Source organism: Eptatretus burgeri, chromosome 1 (genome assembly GCF_056783735.1).
Source record: "Eptatretus burgeri isolate ZD-2024b chromosome 1, Ebu_testis_v1, whole genome shotgun sequence".
NCBI lineage: Eukaryota > Metazoa > Chordata > Myxini > Myxiniformes > Myxinidae > Eptatretus > Eptatretus burgeri.
This window is the reverse complement of record NC_140961.1, coordinates 73505965-73529126: the sequence shown is the minus strand read 5'-3', so window position 1 is coordinate 73529126 and position 23162 is coordinate 73505965. Positions and strand designations below refer to the sequence as shown.

At 43.7% G+C, this 23162-nt stretch overlaps 1 protein-coding gene across 3 annotated transcripts in view; it reads left to right on the top strand.

Moving 5' to 3' along the window:
- LOC147034747 (pleckstrin homology domain-containing family A member 1-like) overlaps nucleotides 1–23162 on the top strand; it is a 149196-nt gene that overhangs the window by 27018 nt on the left and 99016 nt on the right. For 2 of the 3 annotated variants that reach the window (XM_085888215.1, XM_085888231.1), the window contains exon 2: nucleotides 14559–14726. In XM_085888215.1, coding sequence (XP_085744341.1) covers nucleotides 14586–14726 — 141 coding nt within the window. In that variant the 5' untranslated portion in view covers nucleotides 14559–14585. Of the gene's footprint in view, nucleotides 1–11766; nucleotides 11792–14558; nucleotides 14727–23162 lie in introns of those variants that run through there. The other variant, XM_085888221.1, reaches the window with a different exon arrangement.

The following is a 23162-nucleotide window of genomic DNA, read 5'->3' as shown; positions in this document are numbered from 1 at the left end:
ACGCCATCGTGCGGGGAATGGTCCATAGTGTTGTTGCTATTTTTGTGGATATAAATTCTAGAGCAAAGAAAATAACTCTCAGCGCACATACACTTAATCACCCATTGGACAGAAGGACGGGACCCTAACTATAAACATATACTTATCGAAATAACTGAACTGCGGGGACTCTGGCTGTTTGTGTGCAAAAGGCTTCCAAATCCATAACAATACATCCCTGAGTGAATGACCGATCCATTTATTGTATGAATGATTGTTCATAACGAATTCCTTTGTAACTCCCGGGACTCCCTGTACTGTATTTTGTATAAAACTTGCTTTTCACACGACCAGGCAGTTTGAAATGCTTCATTTTATATCGGTCATTAGCTTATTGAATGAGCACAGGGAGCTCATCGTTTGTTTAAAAATGAGTGGATCCTGTGCCTCGAGAGTAGGTATTTTTAATAATGTATCTGTTCACAGCCACTCAACAACGTCAATCCGTCAATCGTGGGCACGGCACCGATTCGGCACGGTAGTAACATCATGTGTGCACAATGTGCTATGACGTCATTATTTACCACTTTATAATCGGTATCGGCCGAATTGGAAGGTGTCTTTTACAGCTTATTTTATGAGTAAAGAAGTTGGAGTCATCTGTTTTTAGGTCATCTCGGTAGAGATGACCTAATAAAGCCGGACCAAGTGTCCGTACGTCCGTCAATTTTTCTTTCCGATCTTGAGGAAACTTAGTATGTGGATAGAGGTCGATGAGCGTTGCACAACGATGTAACTTTTATTCGGGTTCAAGGTCAGGGACCAGGTCACGAGGTCACATAAGTTATAAAAATCGCCATTTTCAAAACCTATCTAGTCTGCCATTCTTCAAGATATTCGGCAACTGTATTGATTATGAGAGTAAAAAATATTATCTTGTATCTAACCGGACAGATTTTTAAATTTCCTTCCCGTTTGATCGTCACGTGATCTGGAAGATGGCCAAAAACGCCGATGCGATTCGCAAAGAAGGAAGGAAGGAGAAATGAAATATAAATATAAAACACATTTTTAGCCTTTTGTATTTATACATTTTCCACCGAAGGTGCAAAAGTTTCAAAACCCGAAATGTAAACGTCGACATTTATTTTCAAAATATAATTTCGTGCGCACACGCCAAAATGCCGTGTCATCTTTAACCAAACTGTGTAGTAGAACTGCGCAGTAGTCCGGTCATGGCGTCTGAGCAGTGGCCAGCGTGGTTCAGATTGACTGTGATTTCTGGGGCGAAGGTGATTGTTAAGAAGTATGTTGGCAGTATAAATTCGAGTGACTGTATTGGTGATTTAATCACACAACATCTTGACAACGAATATTCTGGCCGAACGATTGCATCAATTCAGTGCATCAGCAGGGATAATTCGCAGGCTCCTCTCGATCGTGCCGATATCTAACATGATCACTGGCGGACATAGGGCTGCAGGCTGTGGGGCGAGGCCACGGATCCCGGATGAGGGGATAAGTGATAAATTATGCTCCATGCTTCGGGCTTTCTGATTAATATATCAATGAGTACATTCCATAATTAATGAATTGATAATTAATGAATCTGGCATACAAAATTTTTTTTCATACCTGACATGTTACTTTGTGCAGTGTCACGAAACTTCTGTGGAATTAATAATGAATGAATTTGCTTGCTCTAACGATTTTTCAAACCTCAATATCTCTATAAATACTTGACCAATTTTCATTCTGAAAGTTGCATTATAATCAGTGAAGAGTAATTGACAGGATTATCATAATCTCTGAGAGCAAAACCTATTTTTTGGGGGTTTTTTCTACAACCGGAAGTGAAATGTCACCAGAGAGTGGACGGATCAGAAAACCACGTATTGTACTTACTGGTGATTCTGATGTGTTAATCCGGGTACTAAATGAACAATACATATTTATTAATTATGTCATTAGTAGTACTATCCTAGTGTATCTCTGTGAACTATTTCAATCTAAATGGTTAGTTTGGACTGTTTCGCGGTTATCTGAACTGAACATTGAGAACTTGTGGTATTATAGAGATGACCCTCACCCCCACACGGGGGTAATTTTTTTTAAATTTGATATTGATGATATGTATTTAAGGATTGTAACCACATTTTTAGATTTGTTACCTCTGCCTCCAAAGGTGGATGGAGGCTGTTTTCTGTCTGTGTCTGTGTCTGTCTGTCTATCCTTTGTTTGTTTGTGAACAAAATATCTCAAGTTATGACGGATTCAGACGAAACTTGGTGGATGAGCTCAGGTGACAAGAACAAGCCGATTAGATTTAATTCAGTTCCAACTCCAGATCCAGCCTATCAGTGGCATATAATAGTCATAATAATAATTAATATAATACCATTCCTTTTACGCTGTAAGGTGCATCGTGCTGCCGAGGCAGTTTCATTGGCAAGTCCAGTCCTGGATAGGTTGCCACATCAACGCAGGTTACCCCAAATGGTTATTACCCCAGAAAGCTGGTACTCGTTTTGTTGACCTTGGAAGGATGACAAGCTGAGTCAACCCTACTTGGTGTTGATTCAACAGCCTGACAGGGACTTGACCTCAAGACCCAAGGATATTAAGCCAGCCACCTTTACCGTTAAGCCAACACCAGGCCTTTATGGAATACAAAATGTAAACTAATCGATCTGACGAGGGTATTCGCTCTCCCGAGTGCTTTTTGAGTTGATGTGCAGATTTTTAGATTTCGTAAGTATATTGATGACTTCCGTCCTCTGTTTGTGTGTTTGTGTGTTTGTTTGTAGGCACGATAACTCGAGAACGGAAGAAGCTACCAATGTCAAATTACACCACGTGATTCAGGAGGGTGATGGCTAGCGCTGATTAGATTTTGGTCAAAATCGGTCAAAGGTCAAGGTCACAGTGAGGTCAAACATTTGGTTTTTGATGGTTTGGTACAGAATCATCGTAGAAACCTCTGCTTTGCGTCGCTACCTTCTCCAGAGACAGCTTTTTATTAGACAAGGTCAGAGGTCAAGTTGACGATTTCCGAAGTACCAGTCTATGACTGCTTGTTTTGTTTGTTTGTTTTTTCAAACCAAATTTTTGAGTCGACTGTTATATTCAAATTTCCAATATCGATATGCAAGATTATACTGATATAACGGGTGTAATCGAAATATTGCTGGAGCTTACATTACGGTGATGTTGAAATCCGAGTGAGAATAATTTGAAATTTTCTCAATATTTAATTTCATTCATTTTAAGAAGATGGTTAAACCAAAGCATCCAACTCTTGCTCACACCATATATAAGCAGTAAGGATAGTTGATGGACGAAGGTGATGTTAGCTGACTCCAAGCAGATGGAATGTGACCTCACCCAATTATAGAATGAATAGAGCAGAATGTTTGTGAAGTACATGTCTTTTGATTAAATCTTTCAGCAAAGCGACGGGTAAAAATGCCTTGTAATACGAGTATATAAAGCTCAATTTGTGTTTTATTTTTTGTTTGTATCCTCTCCTCTGTCCTGCAAAGTCCCTCCTTGACACACCTAAGCTCCGAGAAAGCTTTTGTCTGCAGCTTGATAAAGTACTGCTCTCCCCTCTGGGATGGTACTTCTGCGTCCCACCTTTCTCGGCTTCACGCTGTGGAAACCAAGGCATTTCGGATCATCGGCATCTCTAGTGATGAGGCTAAGTCTTTAGGTCTGTCACTCTCTCACTGCAGGCAGGTCGGTGTTCTTTCTCTTTGCTCCCGTCTCCTCTCCAGCCTCGTCCCCACTCCTCTCTCTGCGATATGTCCCCACCCCCCCCCCCCCCCGCGCCCCATATTTCCACAGGGCTCTCAAGGTCTGCCAACACCACCCTTCTGGTGAAACTACCAAAATCAAGAATCACTGCTCACCTTCACTCTTTCATTCCTCTTTTTTCCCACCTTTGGAACAAACTCCCACACTCTTCAATCCCATTCTTCCCTCCAGGTCTTAAAAACAGCTGTTCACCATTATCTCTTATCTTCCCCCATCCAAAACCACGATCTTTTCTGTCCCCGCTAAGCCACCCCAACCCCACCTCCTTCAAATTCCCTGCTTTCCTTCCTGAAAGTCCCTGTACTGTCCATCTTGTTTTCTCCCTGTTCCCCACCCTGTCCTTCTCCCTTCTACAGATCTGCTAATGTCTCTATGTCTCTGTTCCCCACTGTTTCCCTGCCCTGTCCCTCTCTCTTCCACAGATCTGCTAATGTCTCTGTTCCCCACTGTTTTGTTCTTTCCTCTCATGCCCCTCTTGTCTCCTGCTCCCTTTGTTGTACGTTCTGTGTGTTTGCTCTTTTATCAGCCTCGACATTGTGTGTGTGCGCGCACGCGCACACACACACACACACACACACACACACACACACACACACACACATACACACACATACACACCTTTACACACACACACACCTCTGCATACACACACACACCTCTACACACACACATCTACATACACACACACACACACCTACATACACACACCTACATACACACACCTACATACACACACCTACATACACACACCTACATACACACACCTACATACACACACCTACATACACACACCTACATACACACACCTACATACACACACCTACATACACACACCTACATACACACACCTACATACACATACACACACACACACACCATATATATATATATATATATATTGTTACGGAAATGGCCCTTAGTAGGCTACTAAATATAGGATTAGCCCAGATCCCCCATTAAATGCATGTTTAGCTAGGCTGTTCGGTAAAATGGGCGTTACATGTGTGTCGGGAGGTGTCACAGGCTGTTATTTGTTTGTGCAGTGTTGGTGTGCCTCTGACTGTCCCGACTCACCCTCACGGCTCGACGACGTTTTGGAATCACATGGACCCAGCCTGCCGGAGCCCGGCACCCCGATTTGGCCTTGTCTGGTGAACAGGCCAGGCCTGGACTTGTATGCTGGACCTTGAGATAAATCAGCTGAAACCCATCGTCGATCTGGCGGTCTTGTGCCGTCGACCTTATGCGGGTGTGAACGCTTCTTCATCTTCCTTCCCATCTCCGGACGAGGCCCCGCCCAGTCGGCTGAGAGGGAGTGGCCAAAAAGAGGAAGTAAAACTAAGGGGAGGAGTTTTGTCGGCTTCGTAAAGGGGAGGAGCCGGCGGGCAGCGAACGAAGACCTCTTGGAGTAGTTGTTTGGGGGAACAGTCAGTTCCGAGGCGTGCTCGGGCTTCGAGGCGAAAAGGAAAGGAAAAGGTGGAAAAGAACTGAGAGGACCTGGCTGCTGTGTGAGTCTGGAGTCTGCTTCGAGAGTAGGTGATCGACAGGTTCAACCTGTGTCTAACGACGGAGCCTCTGACTGTCCCGACTCACCTCACGGCTCGACGACGTTTTGGAATCCCATGGACCCAGCCTGCCGGAGCCCGGAACCCCGATTTGGCCTTGTCTGGTGAACAGGCCAGGCTTGGACTTGTATGCTGGACCTTGAGAGAAATCAGCTGAAACTCATTGTTGATCTGGCGGTCTTGTGCCGTCGACCTTACGCGGGGTGTGAACGCGCCGAGGCTGCGTGCGCGGGCGCTGCCAGGAGCAAGAGTACGACGCCTCCATTTCGCCACGCGGCGTGTTCGAGCTTGGGGCTCGAATCCGTGGACATCGGCTTGTTACGAGCGACATTCGTGCTTTTGACACTTTCCTCTCGTCCATGAAACATCACCAAGTACTCTGTCTTGTCTGCATGCTGTCTACGTCTTGTTTGCATGTTGTTTGAGGTATATCTCGGTAGAGATCCCTTCGAAACCCGTAATCCGTAGTTCCCTAGTTAAGAACGGGTTATAGATTAATTAAAACATTGTCGTGAATGTTTTGCTTGTGTTGTGTTCCCCGATGTTCCCCAATAAATCTGGTTGATTCAGATGAAGTTGCCACTATGGATCAATTTGTGTCGAGTCGAGGAACGATCCGTTCGATTGGCATCTAAAACCGGAATGGTTACAGACTGGCAGAAAACGCTCGGCATTTGACAAAACCAGTCTGTAGCCGGGGTCTATTTCCCCAACTCGTAAGGTCCAGGATTACGTTGGTATCGCGATTGAAGACGCGTGACCCGAGGCCTGTGCGGAGCCAGCCGGCGTTATAAACCCCGGAGACGGCGGTGGTGAGGGTGGCGCCAAGAGTCGGGTGAGAATCCCACCACCCTGGAAACAAAATGTGTATATATATATATATATGTATATATATATATATATATATATGTATATATATATATATATATATATATATATATATATATATATATATATATATTTATATATATTTTTATATATATATATATATATATATATATATATATATATATATATATATATATATATATATATATATATATATATATATATATATATATATATATATATATATATATATATATATATATATATATATATATATATATATATATATATATATATATATATATATATATATATATGTATATATATATATATATATATATATATATATATATATATATATATATATATATATATATATATATAGAGTGGGGAGAACAAGTATTTGATACACTGCCGATTTTGCAGGTTTTCCCACTTACAAAGCACGTAGAGGTCTGTAGTTTTCATCATAGGAACACTTCAACTGTGAAAGACGGAATCTTAAACAAAAATCCTGAAAATCACATTGTATGATTTTTAAACAATTAATTTGCATTTTATTGCATGAAATAAGTATTTGATACATCAGAAAAACAGAACTTAATATTTAGTACAGAAACCTTTGTTTTGCAATTACAGAGATCAGACGTTTCCTGTAGTTCTTAACCAGGTTTGCACAGACTGCAGCAGGGATTTTGGCCCACTCCTCCATACAGATCTTCTCCAGATCCTTCAGGTTTTGGGGCTGTCGCTGGGCAACACAGACTTTCAGCTCCCTCCAAAGATTTTCCATTGGGTTCAGGTCTGGAGACTGGCTCGGCCACTCCAGGACCTTGAGATGCTTCTTACGGAGCCACTCCTAAGTTGCCCTGGCTGTGTGTTTCGGGTCGTTGTCATGCTGGAAGACCCAGCCACGCCCCATCTTCAATGCTCTTGTTGAGGGAAGGAGGTTGTTGGCCAAGATCTCGCGATACATGGCCCCATCCATCCTTCCCTCAATACGGTGCAGTCGTCCTGTCCCCTTTGCAGAAAAGCATCCCCAAAGAATGATGTTTCCACCACCATGCTTCACGGTTGGGATGGTGTTCTTGGGGTTGTACTCATCCTTCTTCTTCCTCCAAACACGGCGAGTGGAGTTTAAACCAAAAATCTCTATTTTGGTCTCATCAGACCACATGGCCTTCTCCTATTCCTCCTCTGGATCATCCAGATGGTCATTGGCAAACTTCAGACGGGCCTGGACATGCGCTGGCTTGAGCAGAGGGACCTTGCGTGCGCTGCAGGATTTTAATCCATGACGGCGTAGTGTGTTAATTATGGTTTTCTTTGATACTGTGGTCCCAGCTCTCTTCAGGTCATTGACCAGGTCCTGCCATGTAGTTCTGGGCTGATCCCTCACCTCTCATGATCATTGAGGCTCCACGAGGTGAGATCTTGCATGGAGCCCCAGACTGAGGCAGTGTGACTTATCTTGAACTTCTTCCATTTTCTAATAATTGCGCCAACAGTTGTTGCCTTCTCACGAAGCTGCTTGCCTATTGTCCTGTAGCCCATCCCAGCCTTGTGCAAGTCTACAATTTTGTCCCTGATGTCCTTAGACAGCTCTCTGGTCTTGCCCATTTTGGTGAGGTTGGAGTCTGATTGATTGAGTGTGGACAGCTGTCTTTTATGCAGATAACGAGTTCAAACTGGTGTAATTAATGCAGGTAATGAGTGGAGAATGGGAGGGCTTCTTAAAGACAAAACTAACAGGTCTGTGAGAGCCGGAATTCTTACTGGTTGGTAGGTGATCAAATGCTTATTTCATGCAATAAAATGAAAATTAATTATTTAAAAATCATACAATGTGATTTTCAGAATTTTTGTTTTAGATTCCGTCTTTCACAGTTGAAGTGTACCTGTGATAAAAATTACAGACCTCTACGTGCTTTGTAAGTGGGAAAACCTGCAAAATCGGCAGTGTATCAAATACTTGTTCTCCCCACTGTATATATATCTATATCTATATCTATATCTATATCTATATCTATATCTATATCTATATCTATATCTATATCTATATCTATATCTATATCTATGTACATGCTTTAAAAACTAAACTATGGAACCAAATTTTGCCTGTTACCTGAGGGTACTCCATCTATGGTTTCTGTCAGGGTAGCATATTTAGGGTGGGAGGAAGACCCCAATTCTATGTTAATGTGTATCACATCACGCCACCCGATGGTGTCCGGTATTATTATTACAAATCGTCTTTTATAAAGAATGTTCAAATAACTTCACAATATGCATTACAGTCATGTTGAAATCGAAGTGAGAACAATTAGAATTTTTCCAAATGTTTAATTTCACTCATTTTCAGTGAAAGATCAAAGCAAACAACACTGAGCCTCACAACGAAGCTTTAGTGAGTTTTGCTCGCACCATATTTATAAGCAGCAAGGATGGTTGATGAAGATGATGATAGCTGACTTCAAAGCAGATGGAAGATGACCTCGGGCAAACGATCGGGTGAATTGAGCAGAATGATTGTGAAGTACATGTTGCCTTTTAATTAAATCTGTCAGCGAAGCAATGGGTACTTTTGTATGGTATATTTAATGTGATGTCACTTGCCTCTCTTGATTCTTATGAAAAATAGAGGCTAATTTCATGTTTGTGTACTGTTTTTAAAATGTGACCGACATCCCCCCTCCAAGATCCCAAGATCTTATTTTGGCAGGATGAAATATTTTCCTATTCGGTGCCAGTAACATGGATTTTTATTTATTTGTTTTTAATTTTGAAATACCAATAATTTGTAAGGATAAATCTTGAGTACTTTAAACAAAATGAAAATGCAAAATGTATTTATTTATTCAAAAAGTCACTTTGGTACAATTACATTGGGATCGGCATATTTTCACCTTTTATGGGCCATATTTTGTGCAGTATAATCATTGGCATTGGAAAGGAAATATCGCAAGAAATGGTCTCTGCTGGGACATGAAAATTTATCGTAAGTGGAGGTGTCAACCTTACCAAAATGTCTTGAATGATGTTGATTTTGATTATCCTGGCGAGAGGACAACGGACCCAAATAGCATTTGAGTCCGTTTGTCTATCTGTGTCTCTGTTCCCACATCATGTGCCAACATCGACCACAATTTTTACATGTTATCTTTTTCTTTATTTTTCAACCAAGTACCTCCATATAAAGTATGTACAATTAGAACATGAGTACATCTTTAAAGTATGTGCGGTCCAATTAGAATATGAGTCCGTCTTATTTTCTAATTGGACCTCACATATGAAAGAGTGGCATTTCTATATGTGTAGGAATTGCGTCGCTCAGCGGGTGGGTTGCCCACACAGCTCAGATGGCAGAGCACTGCTACGGTTTGCTAGAGAACCTGGGTCGATTCCCGGTCTGGGCCCGTAATTTTTCCACATATATTGAAAATAGTATGTCTATAAAATACGTGCTATAAAACCACACAGAAAAGTCCTGGTATGGCGAGGGCCTGCAATCTTTGATTACTCTTTCCAGTTGACAACTTGTGGCAAAGTATTTCTGACTTTCTGTAAGGTGGTGTATTGATGCACCACCTTACAGTGGTATTGATACACCAACTATGGGGTGTTAATATTTGTATGCGGCCTTTGATTCGATATGGAACAAATTGGTTATTATACTAGTGCAGCCTGCAGGTATGCTTGCAGATTGCACTAGTGTAATAATATTGCGGCACATCCTACGTGCTGGGGTACATCCTACGTGTAGTTTATTTGTGTTCCTGATCGAGATGTGTTCACTATAATGGTTTTTCGTTTTTGGCACCATTCATACAGACCCCTAAATGCATACAACCACCCATGATAATCCTACATGACACTCATACCCCCACTGTGTGTTCTGCTTCATCGACATCATCCCCAGGCAAAAATGCTAGTTAGAATTGGGAGTTTTACTCTCTTACATATAGTTGGAAACAGGTCCTGTTGCAGTAGTCTGAAGAGAATTACTACAGGAGAGAATGCTATTTTTGCCTGGGTCATTATATATATATATATGAGCAGACTCTAATCCGCTTGGAGGAACATGCATCTCCAACGGCTGGCTGCCAGTGCATGGCTCTCTTGTCCAATATGGTCCCTACCATACCTTTTTGAGAGTCCCAAATCACTTGTGATATATGCTGAGCTTTTCCTTTTAGCCTCAATATCCTTCATGATTTTAAATCTCACTGTGTGAAAGGCTGGATCTTCTAGTTTTTGGTTTTCCTGCTGAAGCAATGATGTGGTGGGAGTTTGAGCTATCACATCGGGTTGTGCATGCAATCTGATAAGACGCTGATAAACATATGCGAAGACCTGCACGGAGCACATCACAGTCGAGTACAGTATCATAATTTTGCACACTTTCAATCGATTTGATGAAGGCATGCCTTGCTGTGTGGACAAAATGCTTTTGTGAAGCGAAAAATGGCCATACCATCCAATAGGCTGTTGAAACCATAAATTGTCGAGCCAGTGATTTTTATTTTTCCAAAAAAAAAAAAACCTCAACTCAATTTCAGAAAATAAATTCTGTTACGTGATTGTTTTTTGACATCGGGAAGAAGATGTTTGTTTTTTTTTAAACATAGGACCTTGTGTTTGTGTTTAACTTGCCAGGACAAAGCAATCCTTGTTTCCGTGTTTTCAAACAATGTGGATTGTTATTACAGGGTAATTATGCATTCACAAAAATTTGTTCTCACTGTGGCAATTGTCATAAGCGGGGATTCGTTGTATCCAGGGTGCCTTGTACAGAGAGAGGTCTGACTGTACTCTATGTGTAAACACGCAATGCTTACAATGGGTACTGCAACCCTTACCTCTGTACACCATCTGTAGATGATAAAGGATTACCACTTCTAACCGTTGTGCACTGTCAGTAGATGCCAAAAATCCACAGATACTTCTTGGATCATATCACCATAAAATCTAAAAAGATCTGCTTCCTTTGGTAGTGAGCGTGATACTGTGACGTGCCATTATCTTTGGTCACATGACTCTCCGTGAGCAGGAGCGAAGCCCCACGGTCCGACTTGTATTTGCAGACAGTTTTGTGATTTATTTTTCTTCAATTTTCTAGCCCACCTCAAAAAAAAAAACAACTAAATGTGAGTGAGTGAGTCAGTTCGTAAAAAGGTGGCAAGTTGTAACATCTAGTAGAACTGGACTTGAAGCTTGCAACATGGAAGGAACGTGAAAGATCAGGAAATTTCTGGTTACTTCCGGATATAGAATTGTGTTGCAATTATGAACAGTTTGTGAACGGAGGGACTTTTGCAAGTGTTCTCTCTCCGAAGATATAGAAATGGGAAAGCAGAGTGAAATGGAGGAAAAGCGGGGAAGAAAAGCCAGTCACCAGTTGCTTTGTAGAACTTGCAGTGTGTGCTGTAGTGTTGCGTGTATCGCTTTTGCTTTTCCTACAAAAGAAATCCTTGTCGGTTTGGATTTGGATTGATTAAAGAACATTGGAGTATTTTTTGCATGTGCTGACTTTCATATTGTTTTGTGCATTCCAATCATGCTCCATCCTCAACCGAAGTGAAAGAAGAGTCCCACTTGTTGGTGTACGTTTTCTTTTTCTTTTTTCTTTTTAAAAATATTCTTCTCTGCAACCGCAATTTTTCACTACATGTGCTTGCTACTACTCATGTAGAATGTTTTAATGATAATTATGACATCATAGGTCATGTAGCAGCCATGGTGGAAAAAAAGTAAAAACATTGGACTTCTTATCTGTATCTCTGAAACCACTCCGTGGAAAAATAATTGGAACTGAGCACATGTGAAGTTGTCCCGATGGGGGAAAAAATGTGGGATTTTTGTGATGACGTCATTGGTGGCTTCGTTATGATGTCCTGATTGCATACGTCAAACTCTTTATCGATCGGTATGAAAAATTTTTTTAAGGGTCATCTGGAGCTAAATTGTATGGATGGGGGGGGGGGGAGGATTGATTGCAACATCGGTCACGTGGTTCGGCAACCACGTTGTTTTTAACATCTTTGAAATGGCTGAGCAGATTGAGGCAAAATTTTACAGGTATATTCATGAGGAGCAAAAAGTTCTCCACCTATGATGTCATAGGTCACATGTTTTGGCAGCTGCTGGATGTTTTGTTTTGTTTTTGATGAATAAACCTTTTAAAATGCTCATGTCCAGAACGGCTTGACAGATCGAGGGTAAACTTCACCCATATGTTCCCCAACCCTTGGGGATACCAGGGTGTTCATAAATAATTAATAGGTCACATGGTCTGGCAGCCATATTGGATTGAACAAAAATCTATAAAAACAAATTCTCTTGAATCGCTTCATTGATCAACATGAAATGTCACAATTATGATCTCGTCATCAAGGGGAATATATATATATATATATATATATATATATATATATATATATATATATATATATATATATATATATATATATATATATATATTTATATATATACATATATATATATCTATATATATATATATATATATATATATATATATATATATATATATATATATATATACATACATACATATGTTTTAAATTTCAATCTGATCGGACATATGGTCTGGCAGCCAGGTTACTCAATATTTTTAATCGAACTTGGTACAAGTATGTATAATGATGTGATCATGTGGGCAGATTCATATCTATTGATGTCCTGATGTCAAAGAGTGCTGTTCTATTTTTATTATTGTTGTGTTTTTTTTTTCCCCCCTTTTCTTTGCTCATTGTTCTTTTGGCATTTTGAGCATATATGAGCTTACATTTTAGTGGTTAGTTATTGTGTATTGATCTGTACTTCAAAAAATTTGTTAGTTGCTTGACGAGAAAGATAGCTTGGATGTAAAGCATTTGTCCTTGAGCTAGATATTCTTGCTTCAATTCCTCACTCAATTATTTTACTTTCGCCCTGGTGTTATAAATGGCATTATATAAAAGAATGTGCTGTCCGTTAGATGGTATGTTAAGTTGCGGACCCCTTTACCAGGTGGAGGTTGAAGACCTCAGTGTATTTTAAGAGAAGGCAAGTCTACTGGCATCCTTGCCAAATTCTAAATTCCAGCCAGTCAAATGTGGGGCCGAGAAGCTAGTTTGTGAAAGACTCACTGCAACTCGACATGCTTTATGAGCGAGCAACCCCAAAACTATTGGGATGGTGTAAGATAATGCTTGTTGAAGGATAAGTGGATGAATTGAGGATGAGGAAAAGGTTTTGTTGGAGGTGTTTGTGTTTTTATCTCGCCTGTTCGAAGAACAGAGAGCTATAGCGATACCCCCAGCGTGAGCGTCAGCGTGAGTGTGAAAATGTTAAAGTTTTTGGTGCAAGTTATTTTTTCCTTTCTAATGTTTTTATCTACCACACTATTTTTTATACACCTGATATATATATATATATATATATATATATGTATATGTATATATATATATATATATATATATATATATATATATATATATATATATATATATATATATATCGGGGCGTATTATGTGATACCAGTCGTCTGTCTGTCTGTCTGTCTGTCTGTCCGTTCATGTCCGCACTCTAACTCCCAAAGTTTTCAACTTTCATGTTTCATATTTGGTACATAGGTACAGACTGTGGAGACGGTGTGTTGTGACATACGTTCGTCATCTAAAGTGGTTGCCATGGCAACCAGGATACTGTTTTCCATCCGTTCCTGTCCGCACTCTAACTCCCCAAGTTTTCAACTTTCACGTTTCATATCTGGTACATAGGTACAGACTGTGGAGACGGTGTGTTGTGACATACGTTCGTCGTCTAAAGTGGTTGCCATGGCAACCAGGATGCTGTTTTCCATGTCGTAGCACAATTCTGTGTATACCTTCTTGTTCGGGCGTTTATTGTGCTCACTTGCGCTCTTGTTACTGATTACAATATACATATATTGCTTTAAAATTATTTGGATCAGACTTCACTGCTTTATAAAAAAATATTAATTATTAGACAAGTCTTTTTAAAACGATAAATGTATAAACAGGCGAGGATTGGGTGGCTTTGACACCAACTCTGGTTTATTCTTGTTTTGACTCTGCGTATAGGTTTTATTTACTTACTTATTTGTTTATTTATTTTTAAAGGCTTGAACCTTTTTTAATTGTGAATTTAGAATGTGCAATTTAAGCATTTGGCCCTGTACTTTGTGTTAACCTAGATCAACTGGGTGTCTTCCCATTCATTTAAAGGCTCTTCGCTGTTGCAATTCTAAATTTATACCATTATTTTCACTTTTTTATTTATTTTTTATTTTCATCTAAAACATTTTCTAAATCTAAAATGACCCTTTGTTGTGGCATAATTTTGCAGGGAGAGAGATGCAGAAGTGCGGCTAAAATGCCATACGTAGATCGCCAAGGCCGCATTTGTGGCTTTCTTGATATCGAAGACACTGAAAACAGTGGAAAGTTTCTGCGACGATACTTCATTCTTGACAGCAAGGCCAATGGCTTGTATTGGTTCATGGACAACCCACAGGTAACTTGTTTTCCAATCCTCTTTATTTGCTTTGGAAAGTATTGCAATTTGATTTGTAAAATCAATTCGTATCGAGCTGTTGTGCTAATAAAGTAAAACTGTACATAAAGTTGATTTCAGTGATGGAGGTGAATGAATTACAGTGAATTAAATAAACATAGTTGTTCTCGCTCCGAAGCGGTTGCGAGACCATTGTGACCTGTCTGTCTGTCTGTCGGTCGGTGTGACTCTGCATATTTTCCCTTTAAAAATGTTTTTCTCTGCAACTGCTTGTCCAAATGATGCGAAACTTTAAACGTAGGGGGGACTGACTTCCCATGGAGAAGAATTCTGTTGATGTGTGCCATCACAGGTCACATGATATGTCTGCCATATTGGATTAAAGCCAAAAAATTATATGTCTTCGAAACCGCTCAACAAAAATGATTGAAACTTTGCATATGTAATGAACTCCACATGGGGTATATAGGGTAATCACGATGATGTAATCGGTGAAGTGGTATTTCAGCCTTAATTGGTTGAATTGAAATCTTTATGCAAAAATCTGAAGCTTCACATCTGATCGACCTGATGCGAGTGAAGAATTGAATTTATGACTTCATCGGTCAAGTGGTCTGGCGTCCATATTGGATTGAATATTAAAACGTTAAAAAATATAAATCTTCTCCAGAGCCACTTAACAGATTGATGCAAAGCTTCATATGTATAATTGAATAGCCATGGGGAACATATCCATCCATCCATCCATCCATCCATCCATCCATTGGAACCATACTCTGTGCAGAGTGTTGGTGCTCCCTAAGCAGTCTCCTGGGTTATTGGGCACAATCCTGGACAGGTCGCCACTCTGACACAGGATACCACCAAGCTGGCACTCATTTTGCTGATCTCGGAAGGATGACAGGCAGAGTCAACCCCAGCTCGTATTAATTCAACAGCTGAGGGGGATTTGAAGTCAGGATCCTGGTATCCGAAGCCCAACACCCCTAACCATTAAGCCAACACCAGGCATGTGGGGAACATATCATGTGAAATTTATTTAGTATTCACCTTCACTGATGCAATTTTGTGTTCATGTGCTTCAAATTGCTTGTTAAATAATCTAATAATTGATCAATAATCAATAGAGCTACGGATAATGGCAATGTATGTGACATAATAGAGTGTAAAGATGGTACGGGTATATGGGCTATAATAGCGTGTTCAGTTAACGATGGTATTTTTGTTCAGAATCAGCATAAGGCAAGATTATGCGGTCTATGAGTGCTGTTCTATTTATGTGTTGTTTCTTTGAAGAGGACGCATTTATTCCTAAAACTGACTTTGATTTGTACAGTACCTATACAAAGTCTAAACTGCCTTTCAAAATTTTCACCTTTGGTTACCTTGTCGCCAGGAATAAAATTGCATTAAATTGGACTTTTTCCACCTTTATTTTTACACATCGTAACCCACCCACAAAAGGTGAAAATTTTAAAAGGGGGTGTAGACTTTCTATAGGCACTGTATATAAACCAAGCCATTAATTACAAGAGCGAGTAGTCCTTTGCAATGAATGTCCCCTCCCGATGTGATATAATAAATTGTCCAATGTACATTCATGAAGCAAAAACATGCATGCAGCTTCAGAATAACCACAGGTGTGAAGGACAGACAGACAGACGGACAGCAAACCGATAGTCCCCTTCCGTGAAACCTGCAGTGGACTAATATTTATCAGTGCTGAATAGCTTTCCTTGGTTCGATTGCCATTGATACTTTTATTATTGGAAGTACCTGAAAACATTCCTCGACAGTAAGTTGTTCCAATGATCACAGTTCGGGTTGGAATCTCTGCAAAAAATTAATGAACAACCATCATATTGTTATGGCTGTGGAAATTCGCATTACACCATGAAGGGCCCGTAGGTGAGATATCTCTAAGTACATGTGCAGTTAGCCCCAAATCCGTTGTCGAGAGGGAATTTATGTGATTCATTCGGGCTGCGACGCTTTGAGATAGCCGTTTTTCTGTTCTATCTTTATTTTGAACCAACCATGTCTCAACCGCCATCACACAACAACCACTTTAACCACCACGCCAGCCATCGTCACCAACGACAACCAAAGTTTAGGCAGGATTTCGGATTCGGACTGGATGGGTTCTCCACGCGGGCGTGTGTGTTAAGCTCCAATGGGCAGAGCCCATGTGTTAGCGTGGGGAGCCCCTCGAGACGTGAGGCTTGTGTTTTTTTTTTATGCGCAGGGTGGCGTCATGGCACGTGTGGTTGGAATCCGGCAGGAGGGTGAATCCTTGCCGGATGGTACTGTCCAAGAGGGACGAGGGACGCGAACAGCTGTCATGACGTCACGCCAAAGGTGCGCGGCTGTGAATTGCCGCGCTGGTGCACAGGTTGCGAGTTGCTGCACTGGTGCTGCGCAATAAAAAAAAAGCAAGCCTCGCTTTCGGGTGAACAGGATTCCCGGGCATGGGGTGGAAGACCCCCCTGCCAGGGTACAGGATCACACGAGCTAGGGGGAAGGGTTAGCTTAGCTCGACCGGCTCCATGGGGCAGGGGTAAGTCCTCATGGGGCCCGTGGAATGGATTAGTTAGGGTGATTTTAGCTGAGCTTTAGGTTGGGAAATGGATAGATGGGAATAATTTAGAAGACAGAGACAGACTTTGGATGTGTAGAAGGGACGTAGTTTAGCTACGTAGTGTTAAATGGAACGTGCTGTAGTTTGAGGGATGACTTGGGAGCACGAGGTAGTTTGGGGAGGTAGTTAGAAGGATGGCAGAGTTCAGCGGTGTGTGTGTGTGTGTGTGTGTGTGTGTGTGTGTGTGTGTGTGTGTGTGTGTGTGTGTGTGTGTGTGTGTGTGTGTGTGTGTGTGTGTGTGTGTGTGTGTGTTGAAGAGTTGTGAGGTGAGTACATGGTGAGTGAGTGAGGCCAGCGGGTCTGTATGAATAGAGCGAATGGGGAAAGCATGGTGCGATGAGTGATTGGGGGGAGGCGTGACTCCCGCCCAAGGGACCCCGGAGGTCAGTGTAAAGTGAGTTAGCTGGGTTAGTTAAATTGAAAAATGGAGGTAGTTTTGCTGTTGGTGGGAGTGTAGGCTCGAACCTGTTTTGGAGGGGTGCAGGAGCCCTGTTTACGGGTTGGGAGCGTGGCTGCGAAAGGTGAGTATCGCTGAGTGGGTACCCCGGGCACCAGGCTAGTCGGCCGTAGTAGGCCAAGGGCCCATGGGGGGCCGGGATAGCGTAGTGGGCACAGGTGCGCCCGCATGATGTGGGGATCCGGGGCGCCGTTAGCCGCGTGGGCAGTGTTGTGGGCACGGGTGACCCTCGGAAAGGGGCCCGGGAAGCCAGCCTGCCACGTGAGCGTTTCAGGGGAGTCGCCAGGGAGGGCACTCCCCGGTGTTTAGGGAGCTGGTAGGCTCGGAGGCAGTGTAGTGCCCGGGGGTGCCATAGCTGGAGAATCGGTAGAGGGTAGTGCCTGCCAAGGGGAGCCACACGTCCCAGCCATGAAACCGTGTGAGGGCACAGGAAGAAAATTGGGGGGCGAGGCCCAAAATTGTAAGGACACCAACACGGGTGACGGGAATCTGGGTTGTTAGAACCAATAGTTTAAGCGCGAGGCGCTTGTTGAAGCCCCGGGGTAGTTTAAGAGATAATGGTTAGGGTAGATTAGGAGATGTACCCCTCCGCACCATCCATCCCTTCGCTCTCGTTGTGTGCCGCTGGACCCACTTTGGGTTAGATCGCTGAAGTCTGGGGAGGCCATCCTGAGGCTTCGTTGGGCCTCGACACAGGACACTAGCTCTCCCTGGTTCCCCTCCGGGAAGGGAACGTCGGGGTTGGGAGTAGGCTCGGTGACGAGATAGGTTCGCCGAACAAGGACAGTAAAGGGGGTTGGGGACGATTTATAGTGGGGAAGTAAAAAGAAAAACATCAAAAAAATAAGTTGGGGCTAAATTGGTTTTGACAAATTAAGGGAGTGGGTATAGGCAGTGACAGGCAAAGGCGATAGGTGGGAGGGAGACAGTAGGCAGGTCCAAGCCCGCCTTCTGAGTGGCCAGCACCACCGCACTCCCTCCATCAAACTGCACTGCAAGGCAAAGGCCGGCCAACTTCATCGGCAACTGTTGTTTTGCTGTGAGGCCTGTACCGGCCGGATCGTCTGCAGCTGCTGTGCGTCAAGGCCTGTGCCGGTCGTATCGTCCGTCGGCTGTGTTCGCCTGCAGCGGCCCTGTTCTGCCGGCTTTGTATGCCTGCTGATTTTTCCATGCCATGCCCACTGCCCACATCATCAGTTTGCCCCCGTTCAATTTTACTTTGCCCCCCTTATTCATTGCCATGTGCGCCAGGATCGTCGCAACAGTTTGCAAGCTGCAGGGACTGCCCTGTAGGCAGCCGCACCATGGGACCGCATTGGTGGCCCGTGCAACGTTGTTTGCTGCGTCAGATCATCGCGCGTACTGCAGGGACTGCCCTGAAGGCAGCCGCATCACGGGACCGCATTGGCGGCCCGTGCAACGTTGTTTGCTGCATCAGATCATCGTGCATACTGCAGGGACTGCCCTGTTGTAGGCAGCCGCATCACGGGACCGCATTGGCGGCCCGTGCAACGTTGTTTGCTTGTCAGATCATCGCGCGTACTGCAGGGACTGCCCTGAAGGCAACCGCATCACGGGACCACATTGGCGGCCCATGCAACGTTGTTTGCTGCGTCAGATCGTCGCGCGTACTGCAGGGACTGCCCTGTAGGCAGCCGCACAAGGAGACTGTATTTGCGCAGCCCATGCGCCGTTGTTCGCTGCGCCCATTTAAAAGGGGGAGGCCTAGGACTGTGTGTGAGCAGCCGGCCACGTTCCCTACCACCTGCATTGCTTGAGCCAGAGACTGCATGCAAACAGCCTGGCTCCCTGCAAACTGCTTTTCTCTTTGCAGAGTCCATTGATCCTGGGCCATGGTTTAGTGTAAAATTTGTAAGTAAGGTTAAGATGTACTGTACATATGAGTGCGCCCCCGGCATGTCTGTCTAGCGCCGGCAATTTAATATAAGTCGTCCGTATGAGTGGGTTTGTTTAGTGAGTTACTCAGCCCTCAGGTTATTTATTTTGGGGACACGAATACCATGAATGTCGCACTCAGGGATCCGAAGGTAAAACGTACTCGGTAGAACTACACATGATGGCACACGAGAATTTGACGACTCGGGACGAGTCTGTAAAAAGGGGAGGGGGTAGTGTTACGGCTGTGGAAATTAGCATTACACCATGAAGGGCCCGTAGGTGAGATATCTCTAAGTACATGTGTAGTTAGCCCAAACCCGTTGTTTAGAGGTAATTTATGTGATTCATTTGGGCTGCGACGCTTTGAGATAGCCGTTTTTCTGTTCTATCTTTATTTTGAACCAACCACGTCTCAACCGCCATCACACAACAACCACCTTAACCACCACGCCAGCCATCGTCACCAACTACAACCACGCTCCAACCCTCAGACAACAACAACAACGCCAACAGCCACGACCTTTACCTTCACAACTCAATCTCGCAAACACCGCATCACCGTCATTCCCAAACGGCACCATAACCATCAAACCACCACCGATAAACCCTCCACCACCCTCACCTCTCTCCTCCTACGGCCATTCCCGCACCACCTGTGAACACTGAGCGTTGGGCTGTCTTGGGCTCGTTCAGCGATACGCACCGAGCCGCGAGTGCAAATAGCGGCCTTTCCGAGGGAGAATTCGGATCAGGAACGTTACATGCCCGCTTCTGATCCGTCCAATTAGCAAGCGCGGAGCGGCTTGGCCCCGCCTCCAGGCGCGTCTGTGTGAAATCGATATATGCAAATTCTAGGATCAGGGGAGGTTCACGCCCCACTTTTCCTCCATCCAATGGGCGAGCGTGGCTCCGCCCCCGAGGTCATCCTGATCCGGATATTTGCATATTGTTTTCTCCTGCCGCCTATAAAACGGCGAGTGCAAGGCGAATCGTGGCAGTAGCAGTGTGTGTCGGCAGGGCAGAGTGAGTCGAGTCATCGGTGTGGCAGCGAGTTGGGTTCTGCAGTCGGCTGAGGAAAGTTGCGGGAAGAGGCAAAGGAGCTCGGGTCTGAGGCGAGAAGGACGGTGGTCGGCGACGAGGTCGCGGTGTGAGATCGCTCGTCGTGGGACCCAAGCCAGCCAGCCATTCTCCTCCCCCAGTGCATCAACAATTCCCCCTTTCCCCCGCGCTGAGATAGTGCAAAAAGGGGGCCCCGTTCCCACCCCACTCCAAACGTCGTGCCAACGAAACCCGCCAAGGAGCACTGAGTCGGGGCACAGCCACGCGGCCACATATGCGGCTCGTCCGCCAACGCGTCACGAGGACGCGGGTAGGACACCCCCGGTCTCGCGGACCTGGCCGCTCCTCCAGGTCACGCGCACATATTGGCCTCCAGGCCTGTCTGCCCCCTTGTCTATGAGGGTGGCTTCTTACCTTTGCTTTTGAGTCAATGTGTGTTGGCGCCGTCTGTAAAGTAGAACTGTATAAGTGTTGCCGTGTGTACGCGTATTCGGTAGTAACTCTGTGTCATTGTTTCTTTTGTTTTAACTGCTATCTCTGCATTTTGACTGTTTGGCTGTATATGTGTGCTTTCCGTGTGTCGCGTAATAAATGTGCATTGTGTGAACTGTTTTCCCGTTTCGCTTCGTCTTTTCTTTGTTGATCCTCCATCTTGCTTCACGTGAAGGGTTCGTAGTGGGCTTAATACGCCCGGTAATTAATCTGCACCGTCCAGGTCGGCGATAACACCGCTCGGTTATCCCGATAGCACGGAACGGACCGCCCGAGCGGCCCGTGTCCAGAGTCAACCTGCGGCGATGTGCGATCGCCCGGTCGACCATTCGCGCAGGTACTTAGGTAGATCGAATTTGGCGAGCGACCCTATCCTGCGCGGGTGGGCAATTGGCACGATCGTGGTGAGGTTAAACCCCCCCACCCGTGACTAGCTCCCGGCGTTGGTCCGAGAGGGTCACTATAGAATTGTCCGTTCCGGTGGGCGAGGCGGCCGCCATTCGAGTCGAGCGGCCGATCGCACGCCGGCGGGCGCGAATTCGCAACATTATTACTCATTTGTGAAGAGTGGGCTGTTGGGTGTTGCGTCACAAAGTGAACCATTGCTCGGATGGATGTTAAACTGGTTTTCCCAAATGTTGGCATCAATTGGTGGATGCTAAAAATGCTGCGGTGCCTTTGGTAGGAATATGCAAGTTATTGCCAGCCCTCTGGTCAAATTACAAATTTCTGCCACCTTCAATCGAATGTCAGGTGTGGCTAGCCAGTTCTTAAAAATATTAGGTGAATAACCTTCCCGAGCCGACTCTCCCAGAAGGTGGGAATAATTGGTGGAGTAGTGGTGGTGATTGTGCAGCACATATAACCTGTTGCATAATTGCCACTTGCTATGTGCAGGGCAGGATATCTCTGGTATTTGGAGTCTAAATATGCCTCTCCATTGGGAACCAGAATTATTAGCTGGTATTCAGTTTTAGTAGTAAATTGTGCCAGTTATCTTCGTGACCTCACAGTGTCTCTGAAATATAACTGGTATGTTCCCACTATCATGCTATGTACGATTCCAAATCCCAATGCATTTTGACATATTAGTTTTCAGCTTGACTCATTAAATCTGCAGTCTCATTTGACTCTCATCCTCTCCCCCCCTACTAAACCCCACCCTCCCAATGACTTCTTGACTTGGTTATTGCATTTTCAATTAACTTTTCTCTTGGTCAGAGTAATATTTTAATCTGCTGAAAACCATGCCAGGATTGCCATGATGCTGCTAAGATTTTATGCTGCTCAAGCATCGTATGTAGAGGGCGAGGAGAAAGGATGTGGGTGTATCATTAAGCAGCAAATGAAGTTTAATTAATTCATTATTTTCTGTACAAGCAGCGTTATCTTTTTATTTTATTTTCGAATTAAATTTAAAAAAAAAATTTGACACTCATGAAACAACATTGTGATTGAGGGCAAAAATGGAAACGTCTGGTGATGGAAATGAGGACTTTATCAATCGGAATAGTTGATTGAGCAATTATTGTTGTTTTGCGGCTTCGAATCTGAAACATTCATGATTATTACCCTCACCAGAGGAGAGGGTATTGCATTTGGGTAAAGGCCCGGTCACACCTTGACGTTTTAGCCAGCAATGGCAACGTATTAAAATGTATGTAAAACGCTGGCTTACGTTGAACTTTTGATGTTTTTTTTTAAAGATTCGGACGTATTCATAGCGACTTGGTCTTATTTATAACGCATTGGTAACGGACACAGAACGTTTCGTTGTGTTATAGATAACTTATACCAACGAATGCTGAACCTGTTGTCGGCCTACACAACCGATGCCCAACGATAGTCTAACTTAGGCATAGCGCGTTGCACGCATCGCCGACGATGTCGT